Consider the following 15,118-nt stretch of genomic DNA (forward strand, 5'->3'; position numbering starts at 1 on the left):
CGTCACGTGCCGTCGTAACATGTGTGCTGGCAAGATGTGCACATGTTAGGACCGCACGTGACGCAGCCGCAAGCCGGCACGAGGTCCCGTTCATCACTGCGCGCAGTTTTAAAAAAGCGCAGTTTTAAAAAAAATTCGCAAATTTATGTAATCTGTAGAAGCAGAGGTGCCCTGTGGTGTCCTACTGATTGTTTTGACATTAACATGTAAGACCACATTTAACTGAATTACATGTTGTAACAACTTTAACTAACATTATTAACCCTACATCAATGATCCGATAAATTCCCTAGGAGGAGTTAGTTGAAATACAAGGCGAAAAAGTGAAAGTATTCCATTCAAAATGGCCAACTTTGACAGCACGCCACGGCCATGCCCTTCAATGTACAGTCACAAATAGCACGATTTTGTTTCAGCACCACTTCATGACTGTACTGACCAATTTTGAAGCAGATCCGATAAATTCCCTAGGAGGAGTTAGTTCAAATACAAATTCCCTAGGAGGAGTAAGTTTAATACAAGGCGACGGATTTCAAAAATGGCCAACTTTGACGGCACGCCACGGACACGCCCTTCAACGTACAGTCACAAATAGCACGATTTTGGTTCAGCACCACTTCATGACTGTACTGACCAATTGTGAAGCAGATGCGATAAATTCCCTAGGAGGAGTTCGTTCAAATACAATGCGAAAAAGTGAAATTCCATTCAAAATGGCCAACTTTGACATCACGCCACGGACACGCCCTTCAACGTACAGTCCCAAATAGCACGATTTTGGTTCAGCACCACTTCATGACTGTACTGACCAAATTTGAAGCAGATCCGATAAATTCCCTAGGAGGAGTTAGTTCAAATACAAGGCGACGGAATTCAAAAATGGCCAAATTTGACGGCATGCCACGGACACGCCCTTCAACGTACAATCACAAATAGCACGATTTTGGTTCAGCCCCACTTCATGACTGTACTGACCAATTTTGAAGCAGATCCGATAAATTCCCTAGGAGGAGTTCATTCAAATACAAGGCAAAAAAGTGAAAAAAATTCAAAATGGCCGCCAAAAGTGAAAATTAGAAATGCAAATAGCCGACTTCCTGTGGGGTTTGGGGCATGGGTCCAAGAGGCTTTTCTGTAGGTATGGGCACATTGTACGTGAATACCGAGTTTCATACATATTGGTGAAACGTGGCGCAGGGGCTGCTTTTTAAAGTTCCTGTAGGGGGCGCTACAAAAAATAGAAACACGAATTTTGGTATGTGAGCTATCGGCACCAGTTTACACGTGTGCTGTGAATTTCATATTCATAACTATTACGGTCTCCGCACAGTGATTTTGAGGCTCTGGCGGCCATGTTGTTTTTTAAATCGACTAAATTTTTGGTGAGCAGTTAGAACTTTGGTACCTAACGGCCACTAAGTCAGTCCTGCTGAAATCAAACATTGCGTCCATGAACTGTGGCGATTTTAGTGTCAGGCCACGCCCATTTCGATGCCACGCCCCATTTGAAAATATGTTGACTTTATCTTGTTCAGAATTTGATTCTGAACAACTTTTGTATTGGGGCCAACATCATAGGCGTCCAACTTGACGTTGATATGAGTAATTAACTATTTTCGAGGTTTCAACCACACCCCTTTTAGAACTCGTTGGTGCTCTAATCTTTATTGTACAGACTAATCCTTAAGTCAGATTGAAGATAATGGGCCATATATGATATGTGCCAAAGGATTTTGGTCAAAGTCGAAAACCCTGGGATCCTTGGGGAATTTACTGTTTTTAACTAAATTCAAAATGGCGGAAAATATGGCTACCGGAAGTGTTCAGTTCAAGAGACTTTTTTGTTCATCATGAGGATTTTCATGTGTGGGCAAAGTTTCATGAGTGTAGGTCAAACCGGTGACGCGTGCTGCTTGTGCAAAGTTTGCACTTTTGAACAGTTGCTATAGCGCCACCTAGGGGCGAATGTGAATTTGAGGGCTAGAATATCAAATTTTTCACCAGTCCCCACAATTGCACCAAGAAAAAATGAGTTTTAGAATGTGTGCAGGGGGGGAAAAATGCAGTCGAAGTGTTTAAAAATAATAATAATAAGAATAATCACGAGGGTTTCAATAGGGTCCTTGCCAAGTTTGGCTCGGTCCCTAATAATCATGAGGGTTTCAATAGGGTCCTTGCCAAGTTTGGCTCGGTCCCTAATAATCACGAGGATTTCAATAGGGTCCTTGCCAAGTTTGGCTCGGTCCCTAATTAAAACTGCGCGCAGTGATGAACGGGACCTCGCGCCGGCTTGCAGCCGCCACTACGAGGTCCCGTTCATCACTGCGCGCAGTTTTAAAAAAAAATCGCGCCGGCTTGCGGCCGCATCACGTGCCGTCGTAACATGTGTGCTGGCAAGATGTGCACATGTTAGGACCGCACGTGACGCAGCCGCAAGCCGGCACGAGGTCCCGTTCATCACTGCGCGCAGTTTTAAAAAAGCTCAGTTTTAAAAAAAATTCGCAAATTTATGTAATCTGTAGAAGCAGAGGTGCCCTGTGGTGTCCTACTGATTGTTTTGACATTAACATGTAAGACCACATTTAACTGAATTACATGTTCAGTAACCCTATATCAATGATCCGTAAAATTCCCTAGGAGGAGTTTGTTGAAATACAAGGCGAAAAAGTGAAACAATTCCATTGAAAGCGGCCAACTTTGACGGCACGCCACGGACACGCCCTTCAACGTACAGTCACAAATAGCACGATTTTGGTTGAGCACCACTTCAAGACTGTACTGACCAATTTTGAAGCAGATCCGATAAATTCCCTAGGAGGAGTTAGTTCAAATACAAGGCGACGGAATTCAAAAATTGCCAACTTTTGGCGACGGAATTCAAAAATGGCCAACTTTGACGGCACGCCACGGACACGCCCTTCAACGTACAGTCACAAATAGCACGATTTTGGTTCAGCACCACTTCATGACTGTACTGACCAATTTTGAAGCAGATCCGATAAATTCCCTAGGAGGAGTTAGTTCAAATACAAGGCGACGGAATTCAAAAATGGCCAACTTTGACGGCACGCCACGGACACGCCCTTCAACGTACAATCACAAATAGCACGATTTTGGTTCAGCACCACTTCATGACTGTACTGACCAATTTTGAAGCAGATCCGATAAATTCCCTAGGAGGAGTTAGTTCAAATACAAGGCGACGGAATTCCAAAATGGCCAACTTTGACGGCACGCCACGGACACGCCCTTCAACGTACAGTCACAAATAGCACGATTTTGGTTTAGCACCACTTCATGACTGTACTGACCAATTTTGAAGCAGATCCGATAAATTCCCTAGGAGGAGTTCATTCAAATACAAGGCAAAAAAGTGAAAAAAATTCAAAGTGGCCGCCAAAAGTGAAAATTAGAAATGCAAATAGCCGACTTCCTGTGGGGTTTGGGGCATGGGTCCAAGAGGCTTTTCTGTAGCTATGGGCACATTGTACGTGATTACTGAGTTTCATACATATTGGTGAAACGTGGCGCAGGGGCTGCTTTTTAAAGTTCCTGTAGGGGGCGCTACACACATGAGAAACACGATTTTTGGTATGTGAGCTATCGGCACCAGTCTACACGTGACCTGTGAATTTCATATTCATAACTATTACGGTGTCCGCAGAGTGATCGACCCTCCTCTGGCGGCCATGTTGTTTTTTAAATCGACTTAATTTTTGGTGAGCAGTTAGAACTTTGGTACCTAACGGCCATTGAGTTGGTCCCGCTCAAATCAAACATTGCCTCTATGAACTGTGTCTATTTTAGTACCGGGCCACGCCCACTTCGATGCCACGCCCCATTTGAAAAATTGTTGACTTATTCTTGTTCAGAATTTGATTATGAACAACTTTAGTAGAGAGGTCCAACACCATAGGAGTCCAATTAATGTAGATATGTGCAATTTACTATTTTTGGGGTGAAAAACACACCCCATTTTGAACTCAATGGCTCATGGGTACTTTGAAATTTATCCTACAGACTAATCCTTATGTCAGATTGAAGATAATGGGCCATAGATGATATGTGCCAAAGGATTTTTGTCAAAGTCGAAAAACCTGGGATCCTTGGGGAATTTACTGTTTTTAACTAAATTCAAAATGGCGGGAAATCTGGCTACCGGAAGTGCTAAGTTAGTATCTGCAAATTTGTTCATTATGAGGATTTGCATATGTGTGCAAAGTTTCATGAGTTTAGGTCCAACCGGTGACGAGTTATGCTTGTGCGAACGTTGAAATTTTGGCATAGTTGGTATAGCGCCACCTAGGGGCGAATGTGAATTTGAGGGCTAGAATATCAAATTTTTCACCAGTCCCACAAAATGTGCCAAATAAAAATGAGTTTTCGAATATGTGCAGGGGGGGAAAAATGCAGTCGAAGATGAGGGAAAATAATAAGAAGAAGAAGAATTAAAACTGCGCGCAGTGATGAACGGGACCTCGCGCCGGCTTGCAGCCGCCACTACGAGGTCCCGTTCATCACTGCGCGCAGTTTTAAAAAAAAATCGCGCCGGCTTGCGGCCGCGTCACGTGCCGTCGTAACATGTGTGCTGGCAAGATGTGCACATGTTAGGACCGCACGTGACGCAGCCGCAAGCCGGCACGAGGTCCCGTTCATCACTGCGCTCAGTTTTAAAAAAGCGCAGTTTTAAAAAAAATTCGCAAATTTATGTCATCTGTAGAAGCAGAGGTGCCCTGTGGTGTCCTACTGATTGTTTTGACATTAACATGTAAGACCACATTTAACTGAATTACATGTTGTAACAACTTTAACTAACATTATTAACCCTACATCAATGATCCGATAAATTCCCTAGGAGGAGTTAGTTGAAATACAAGGCGAAAAAGTGAAAGAATTCCATTCAAAATGGCCAACTTTGACGGCACGCCACGGACACGCCCTTCAACGTACAATCACAAATAGCATGATTTTGGTTCAGCACCACTTCATGACTGTACTGACCAATTTTGAAGCAGATCTGATAAATTCCCTAGGAGGAGTAAGTTTAATACAAGGCGACGGAATTCAAAAATGGCCAACTTTGACGGCATGCCACCGACACGCCCTTCAACGTACAATCACAAATAGCATGATTTTGGTTCAGCACCACTTCATGACTGTACCGACCAATTTTGAAGCAGATCCGATAAAATCCCTAGGAGGAGTTCATTCAAATACAAGGCAAAAAAGTGAAAAAAATTCAAAATGGCCGCCAAAAGTGAAAATTAGAAATGCAAATAGCCGACTTCCTGTGGGGTTTGGGGCATGGGTCCAAGAGGCTTTTCTGTAGGTATGGGCACATTGTACGTGAATACTGAGTTTCATACATATTGGTGAAACGTGGCGCAGGGGCTGCTTTTTAAAGTTCCTGTAGGGGGCGCTACAAAAAATAGAAACACGAATTTTGGTATGTGAGCTATCGGCACCAGTTTACACGTGTGCTGTGAATTTCATATTCATAACTATTACGGTCTCCGCACAGTGATTTTGAGGCTCTGGCGGCCATGTTGTTTTTTAAATCGACTAAATTTTTGGTGAGCAGTTAGAACTTTGGTACCTAACGGCCACTAAGTCACTCCTGCTGAAATCAAACATTGCGTCTATGAACTGTGGCGATTTTTGTGTCAGGCCACGCCCATTTCGATGCCACGCCCCATTTGAAAATATGTTGACTTTATCTTGTTCAGAATTTGATTCTGAACAACTTTTGTATTGGGGCCAACATCATAGGCGTCCAACTTGACGTTGATATGAGCAATTAACTATTTTCGAGGTTTCAACCACACCACTTTTAGAACTCATTGGTGCTCTAAACTTTATTGTAGAGACTAATCCTTAAGTCAGATTGAAGATAATGGGCCATATATGATATGTGCCAAAGTATTTTTGTCAAAGTCGAAAAACCTGGGATCCTTGGGGAATTTACTGTTTTTAACTAAATTCAAAATGGCGGAAAATATGGCTACCGGAAGTGTTCAGTTCAAGAGACTTTTTTGTTCATCATGAGGATATGCATGTGTGTGCAAAGTTTCATGAGTGTAGGTCAAACCGGTGGCGAGATATGCTTGTGCAAAGTTTGCACTTTTGAACAGTTGCTATAGCGCCACCTAGGGGCGAATGTGAATTTGAGGGCTAGAATATTAAATTTTTCACCAGTCCCCACAATTGCACCAAAAAATTTTGAGTTTTAGAATATGTGCAGGGGGGGAAAAATGCAGTCGAAGTCGTGGAAAATAATAATAATAATAATAATAATCACGAGGGTTTCAATAGGGTCCTTGCCATGTTTGGCTCGGTCCCTAATAAAACTGCGCGCAGTGATGAACGGGACCTCGCGCCGGCTTGCAGCCGCCACTACGAGGTCCCGTTCATCACTGCGCGCAGTTTTAAAAAAAAATCGCGCCGGCTTGCGGCCGCGTCACGTGCCGTCGTAACATGTGTGCTGGCAAGATGTGCACATGTCCTGTTCATCACTGCGCGCAGTTTTAAAAAAGCACGAATTTATGTAATCTGTAGAAGCAGAGGTGCCCTGTGTTGTCCTACTGATTGTTTTGACATTAACATGTAAGACCACATTTAACTGAATTACATGTTCATTAACCCTACATCAATAAATCCAATAAATTCCCTAGGAGGAGTTAGTTGAAATACAAGGCGAAAAAGTGAAAGAATTCCATTCAAAATGGCTAACTTTGACGGCATGCCATGGACACGCCCTTCAACCTACAGTCACAAATAGCACGATTTTGTTTTGGCACCACTTCATGACTGTACTGACCAATTTTGAAGCAGATCCGATAAATTCCCTAGGAGGAGTTAGTTCAAATACAAGGCGACGGAATTCAAAAATGGCCAACTTTGACGGCACGCCACGGACACGCCCTTCAACGTACAGTCAAAAATAGCACGATTTTGGTTCAGCACCACTTCATGACTGTACTGACCAATTTTGAAGCAGATCCGATAAATTCCCTAGGAGGAGTTAGTTCAAATACAAGGCGACGGAATTCAAAAATGGCCAACTTTGACGGCACGCCACGGACACGCCCTTCAACGTACAGTCACAAATAGCACGATTTTGGTTCAGCACCACTTCATGACTGTACTGACCAATTTTGAAGCAGATCCGATAAATTACCTAGGAGGAGTTCATTCAAATACAAGGCAAAAAAGTGAAAAAAAATTAAAAATGGCCGCCGAGAGTGAAAATTAAAAATGCAAATAGCCGACTTCCTGTGGGGTTTGGAGCATGGGTCCAAGAGGCTTTTCTGTAGGTATGGGCACATTGTACGTGAATACTGAGTTTCATACATATTGGTGAAACGTGGCGCAGGGGCTGCTTTTTAAAGTTCCTGTAGGGGGCGCTACACACATGAGAAACACGATTTTTGGTATGTGTGCTAGAGGCACCAGTTTACACGTGTCCTGTGAATTTCATATTCATAACTATTACGGTGTCCGCAGAGTGATCGACCCTCCTCTGGCGGCCATGTTGTTTTTTAAATCGACTTAATTTTTGGTGAGCAGTTAGAACTTTGGTACCTAACGGCCATTGAGTTGGTCCCGCTCAAATCAAACATTGCGTCTATGAACTGTGGCTATTTTAGTCACGGGCCACGCCCACTTCGATGCCACGCCCCATTTGAAAAATTGTTGACTTATTCTTGTTCAGAATTTGATTATGAACAACTTTAGTAGAGAGGTCCAACACCATAGGAGTCCAATTAATGTAGATATGTGCAATTTACTATTTTTGGGGTGAAAAACACACCCCTTTTTGAACTCAATGGCTCATGGGTACTTTGAAATTTATCCTACAGACTAATCCTTATGTCAGATTGAAGATAATGGGCCATAGATGATATGTGCCAAAGGACTTTTGTCAAAGTCGAAAAACCTGGGATCCTTGGGGAATTTACTGTTTTTAACTAAATTCAAAATGGCGGGAAATCTGGCTACCGGAAGTGCTAAGTTAGTATCTGCAAATTTCTTCATTATGAGGATTTGCATATGTGTGCAAAGTTTCATGAGTTTAGGTCCAACCGGTGACGAGTTATGCTTGTGCAAACGTTGAAATTTTGGCATAGTTGGTATAGCGCCACCTAGGGGCGAATGTGAATTTGAGGGCTAGAATATCAAATTTTTCACCAGTCCCACAAAATGTGCCAAATAAAAATGAGTTTTCGAATATGTGCAGGGGGGGAAAAATGCAGTCGAAGTGGCTAAAAATAATAAGAAGAAGAATAATCATGAGGATTTCAATAGGGTCCTTGCCATGTTTGGCTCGGTCCCTAATAAACATGAGGGTTTCAATAGGGACCTTGCCATGTTTGGCTCGGTCCCTAATAATAATCACGAGGGTTTCAATAGGGTCCTTGCCAAGTTTGGCTCGGTCCCTAATTAAAACTGCGCGCAGTGATGAACGGGACCTCGCGCCGGCTTGCAGCCGCCACTACGAGGTCCCGCTCATCACTGCGCGCAGTTTTAAAAAAAAATCGCGCCGGCTTGCGGCCGCGTCACGTGCCGTCGTAACATGTGTTCTGGGAAGATGTGCACATGTTAGGACCGCACGTGACGCAGCCGCAAGCCGGTACGAGGTCCCGTTCATCACTGCGTGCAGTTTTAAAAAAGCGCAGTTTTAAAAGAACTTCGCGAATTTATGTAATCTGTAGAAGCAGAGGTGCCCTGTGGTGTCCTACTGATTGTTTTGACATTAACATGTAAGACCACATTTAACTGAATTACATGTTCATTAACCCTACATCAACGATCCGATAAATTCCCTAGGAGGAGTTCGTTCAAATACAATGCGAAAAAGTGAAATTCCATTCAAAATGGCCAACTTTGACATCACGCCACGGACACGCCCTTCAACGTACAGTCACAAATAGCACGGCGTTGGTTCAGCACCACTTCATGACTGTACTGACCAATTTTGAAGCAGATCCGATAAATTCCCTAGGAGGAGTTCATTCAAATACAAGGCAAAAAAGTGAAAAAAATTCAAAATGGCCGCCAAAAGTGAAAATTAGAAATGCAAATAGCCGACTTCCTGTGGAGTTTGGGGCATGGGTCCAAGAGGCTTTTCTGTAGGTATGGGCACATTGTACGTGAATACTGAGTTTCATACATATAGGTGAAACGTGGCGCAGGGGCTGCTTTTTAAAGTTCCTGTAGGGGGCGCTACAAAAAATAGAAACACGAATTTTGGTATGTGAGCTATCGGCACCAGTTTACACGTGTCCTGTGAATTTCATATTCATAACTATTACGGTGTCCGCAGAGTGATTTTGAGCCTCTGGCGGCCATGTTGTATTTTAAATCGACTTAATTTTTGGTGAGCAGTTAGAACTTTGGTACCTAATGGCCATTGAGTTGGTCCCGCTCAAATCAAACATTGCGTCTATGAACTGTGGCTATTTTAGTATCGGGCCACGCCCACTTCGATGCCACGCCCCATTTGAAAAATTGTTGGCTTAATCTTGTTCAGAATTTGATTCTGAACAACTTTAGTAAAGAGGTCCAACACCATAGGAGTCCAATTAATGTAGATATGTGCAATTTACTATTTTTGGGGTGAAAAACACACCCCTTTTTGAACTCAATGGCTCATGGGTACTTTGAAATTTATCCTACAGACTAATCCTTATGTCAGATTTAAGATAATGGGCCATAGATGATATGTGCCAAAGGATTTATGTCAAAGTCGAAAAACCTGGGATCCTTGGGGAATTTCCTGTTTTTAACTAAATTCAAAATGGCGGGAAATCTGGCTACCGGAAGTGCTAAGTTAGTATCTGCAAATTTCTTCATTATGAGGATTTGCATATGTGTGCAAAGTTTCATGAGTTTAGGTCTGACCGGTGACGAGTTATGCGTGTGCAAAGGTTGAAATTTTGGCATAGTTGGTATAGCGCCACCTAGGGGCGAATGTGAATTTGAGGGCTAGAATATCAAATTTTTCACCAGTCCCACAAAATGCACCAAGAAAAAATGAGTTTTCGAATATGTGCAGGGGGGGAAAAATGCAGTCGAAGTGGCTAAAAATAATAATAATAATTAAAACTGCGCGCAGTGATGAACGGGACCTCGCGCCGGCTTGCAGCCGCCACTACGAGGTCCCGTTCATCACTGCGCGCAGTTTTAAAAAAAAATCGCGCCGGCTTGCGGCCGCGTCACGTGCCGTCGTAACATGTGTGCTGGCAAGATGTGCACATGTTAGGACCGCACGTGACGCAGCCGCAAGCCGGCACGAGGTCCCGTTCATCACTGCGCGCAGTTTTAAAAAAGCGCAGTTTAAAAAAAAATTCGCGAATTTATGTAATCTGTAGAAGCAGAGGTGCCCTGTGGTGTCCTACTGATTGTTTTGACATTAACATGTAAGAGCACATTTAACTGAATTACATGTTGTAACAACTTTAACTAACATTATTAACCCTACATCAATGATCCGATAAATTCCCTAGGAGGAGTTAGTTGAAATACAAGGCGAAAAAGTGAAAGTATTCCATTCAAAATGGCCAACTTTGACAGCACGCCACGGCCATGCCCTTCAATGTACAGTCACAAATAGCACGATTTTGTTTCAGCACCACTTCATGACTGTACTGACCAATTTTGAAGCAGATCCGATAAATTCCCTAGGAGGAGTTATTTCAAATACAAATTCCCTAGGAGGAGTAAGTTTAATACAAGGCGACGGATTTCAAAAATGGCCAACTTTGACGGCACGCCACGGACACGCCCTTCAATGTACAGTCACAAATAGCACGATTTTGTTTCAGCACCACTTCATGACTGTACTGACCAATTTTGAAGCAGATCCGATAAATTCCCTAGGAGGAGTTATTTCAAATACAAATTCCCTAGGAGGAGTTAGTTTAATACAAGGCGACGGATTTCAAAAATGGCCAACTTTGACGGCACGCCACGGACACGCCCTTCAACGTACAGTCACAAATAGCACGATTTTGGTTCAGCACCACTTCATGACTGTACTGACCAATTGTGAAGCAGATGCGATAAATTCCCTAGGAGGAGTTCGTTCAAATACAATGCGAAAAAGTGAAATTCCATTCAAAATGGCCAACTTTGACATCACGCCACGGACACGCCCTTCAACGTACAGTCCCAAATAGCACGATTTTGGTTCAGCACCACTTCATGACTGTACTGACCAAATTTGAAGCAGATCCGATAAATTCCCTAGGAGGAGTTAGTTCAAATACAAGGCGACGGAATTCAAAAATGGCCAACTTTGACGGCATGCCACGGACACGCCCTTCAACGTACAATCACAAATAGCACGATTTTGGTTCAGCCCCACTTCATGACTGTACTGACCAATTTTGAAGCAGATCCGATAAATTCCCTAGGAGGAGTTCATTCAAATACAAGGCAAAAAAGTGAAAAAAAATTCAAAATGGCCGCCGAGAGTGAAAATTAGAAATGCAAATAGCCGACTGCCTGTGGGGTTTGGGGCATGGGTCCAAGAGGCTTTTCTGTAGGTATGGGCACATTGTACGTGAATACTGAGTTTCATACATATTGGTGAAACGTGGCGCAGGGGCTGCTTTTTAAAGTTCCTGTAGGGGGCGCTACAAAAAATAGAAACACGAATTTTGGTATGTGAGCTATCGGCAGCAGTTTACACGTGTGCTGTGAATTTCATATTCATAACTATTACGGTGTCCGCAGAGTGATCGACCCTCCTCTGGCGGCCATGTTGTTTTTTCAATCGACTTAATTTTAATTGAGCAGTTAGAACTTTGGTACTTAACGGCCACTGAGTTGGTCCCGCTCAAATCAAACATTGCGTCTATGAACTGTGGCTATTTTAGTAACAGGCCACGCCCATTTCGAAGCCACGCCCCATTTGAAAAATTGTTGACTTTATCTTGTTCAGAATTTGATTCTGAACAACTTTAGTAGAGGGGTCCAAAGTCCTAGGAGTCCAACTTCATGTAGATATGTGCAATTTACTATTTTCGGGGTGAAAAACACACCCATTTCAGAACTCAATGGCTCATGGGTACTTTGAAATTTATCCTACAGACTAATCCTTATGTCAGATTGAAGATAATGGGCCATAGATGATATGTGCCAAAGGAATTTTGTCAAAGTCGAAAAACCTGGGATCCTTGGGGAATTTACTGTTTTTAACTAAATTCAAAATGGCGGGAAATCTGGCTACCGGAAGTGCTAAGTTAGTATCTGCAAATTTGTTCAGCATGAGGATTTGCATATGTGTGCAAAGTTTCATGAGTTTAGGTCCAACCGGTGACGAGTTATGCTTGTGCAAACGTTGAAATTTTGGCATAGTTGGTATAGCGCCACCTAGGGGCGAATGTGAATTTGAGGGCTAGAATATAAAATTTTTCACCAGTCCCACAAAATGTGCCAAATAAAAATGAGTTTTCGAATATGTGCAGGGGGGGAAAAATGCAGTCGAAGTGGCTAAAAATAATAAGAAGAAGAATAATCATGAGGATTTCAATAGGGTCCTTGCCAAGTTTGGCTCGGTCCCTAATAATAAACACGAGGATTTCAATAGGGTCCTTGCCAAGTTTGGCTCGGTCCCTAATAAACATGAGGGTTTCAATAGGGACCTTGCCATGTTTGGCTCGGTCCCTAATAATAATAATAACAATAACAACTTTATAATGCACCTTTTTTTTTTTTTAAGTTTATAATGAACTTAAAACAGACAACAAAAATATAGCTACGTAGATATTACATATATAGTTCCTATTATTCATTATGTATAAAACCCAAAACTGATTACTTACCTATGTTGTCTTTCTCTTTACAGGAAATAGAGTAGCAGCATATTTCTCTGTCCTGAATAGCTGCCAAGTTCCTATGAAGAGACGATCTCAATAAATTCTATAACCTTTCCTTAATGTGCCATTTTGTACTATTGCTAGCAGGGGGCGCCGTTTACCTTTGTAAATAATAACTACTGAAAGTCGACTAAAGAAAGCTCCAAACATTACAATAATATTAATACTAAAATAAAAAAAACTGCGTATTAGCCAAATTGTCATGTAGCTAATTATATGACATCAGAGTGGATATCACTATGAAATTATAACAGTCAATGGCTTGTTTCCACAATTTACCATACAGAATTAAAAGCTTTTAAATCATCAACATACCAAGAAGACTTATTTGACGGGAGGAAATTAACAATTAACAATTAATACTCACATCTTCTCAATAAGCTGCTTCTCATCTAGAGCGCTAGGGAGATCCCTTTTGTTACCCAGTACAAGAACCTGGAAAAAGGTCAAAGGCAAACATAGAACTAGGAAGAGTCCATGAAACAAGTATAAGTGCGCCAAATACATCAAAGAATACATCCTTAAACCAAACTTAACCACTCACTGGTATTCCTTGTAGCTGAGGCTTATCTAATAAATTATGAAGCTCATTTCTCGATGCCTCCACCTTTTCCCAATCTGCTGCGTCAACCATGTATCTGTGGAAACAAGCAATATTGCAAAAATAAAAAAAAAATAGAAATAAAATGATGCCCCATCTTTAGTACCAACCCCTAGTTAGACCACAACCACTTGGAGTCAGTCATCGTGATCAAAATATGAGACACTCACACAATAGCATTGACTCCCCGGCAGTAGCGCTCCCACATACTTCTGAACCTCGGCTGCCCACCGATATCCCAGACCTGTAAGCGCCAACACGTGAAAGGACTTAATACAACACTCACTCCTGGTTAATAATTAGAACAATATAGTAACAAAAAATATTCATCATTGTGTGCGAAAAGTCTACGCATGACGTTGATGTTGACGAAGTTGATGTTGACGAAGTTGATGTTGACGAAGTTGATGTTGACGAAGTTGATGTTGATGCGCCGTATTCTGATACCCATCCTAAAGTGATGATACCCCAGGGGTCGCTGTTGCATATTGTCTGCAACGTGCACGCGCGTCAAACCTAGACGCCCACGAAGCCGTTCACGTGCAGAAACATGCACGAGCTTAAAGCGCAGACTGGGTAACGTATGTGGTAGTGAACACTGTATGAAGAAATATGATGTGCACGAAAACGCCTTATGAATCGTGCTAGATGGCAGTGATTAGGTCATTATTGTTCATTGGTCATCGCCATCTCGAGCAGTTGGTGCACCTTCACTAGCACTAACGTGTGTTATGTACTTGTTCGGCCTCTACTGTAATGTATCAACGCACCACGATTCATTTTATGAGCTATACCCGTGCCGTGACACCTCGATGGAACGGGCACGTAGGCCGGTCCACAACTTTTTAATGTCGTCAGGCAGGTTTCACTGGTTAGCTGAGAAAAACAAGAACCCACCTTTATGGTGACGTTTCCTTTGGTAACCTTTCTCATGTTGAACCCCACGGTAGGAATCATGTCTTCGCAGAACTGACCAGACTGGAATTAAACATGAATTAATAAATATAATTAGGAAAGAGGAAAATACCATTTAATATGTTTGTGCATGGATGAAATAAATAGTCACAAAAAGGAAAGCAACAATTCATACTCTTTGACATTATTGATCTGATCTAATCTTAAATAAACAAAAAAGTCGATAAAACACGACCAAAACGTCCGATCCGGCATACGTGTCAATCGCACGACAGACCATTATTTTGTGTGTGTGTGTGTGTGTGTGTGTGTGTGTGTGTGTGTGTGTGTGTGTGTGTGTGTGTGTGTGTGTGTGTGTGTGTGTGTGTGTGTGTGTACCGAGATCCGTTTAGCTCTTTATAATAATACTAATTTGTGGGCCTCATGGTTATGTTCCTGGTTTCTGTGCTATTTTATTGCACAAACCTGAAGCATGTGTATTGTCTGGTACAAAACCCATGACTTGCCTGAGTCACCTGACACAGCTAAGTGGAAATGACTCCTGAAGTCTTATGACTACAGAGGCACCACCCCTAATCCAACCCATTTTGAAAAAAGAAAAAGCAAACTGCGAGTGAATGTTATGGCTATAATGTCTCGTTGTCTTTGTTCCACTAGCTGCAATGGTGGTTAGTTGAAAATCTCAGAGTAAAATGTGATTATTAAGGGCCGGGCCATATTA

The 15,118-nt window shown here is 42.3% G+C and overlaps 1 protein-coding gene across 1 annotated transcript in view; it reads right to left on the reverse strand.

Moving 5' to 3' along the window:
* The window catches only part of LOC311338311 (ADP-ribosylation factor-like protein 8B-A), a 56,951-nt gene that overhangs the window by 40,853 nt on the left and 980 nt on the right, over positions 1-15,118 (reverse strand). Inside the window, exons 2-6 of the mRNA XM_084463537.1 lie at positions 14,380-14,460; positions 13,653-13,726; positions 13,426-13,519; positions 13,249-13,316; positions 12,828-12,898 (exon numbers count right to left, since the gene is read on the reverse strand). Coding sequence (XP_084319663.1) covers positions 12,828-12,898; positions 13,249-13,316; positions 13,426-13,519; positions 13,653-13,726; positions 14,380-14,460 — 388 coding nt within the window. The remainder of the gene's footprint in view (positions 1-12,827; positions 12,899-13,248; positions 13,317-13,425; positions 13,520-13,652; positions 13,727-14,379; positions 14,461-15,118) is intronic.

This window comes from Micromesistius poutassou (genome assembly GCF_964030765.1).
Source record: "Micromesistius poutassou genome assembly, chromosome: 2".
NCBI classification, from domain to species: Eukaryota; Metazoa; Chordata; class Actinopteri; order Gadiformes; family Gadidae; genus Micromesistius; species Micromesistius poutassou.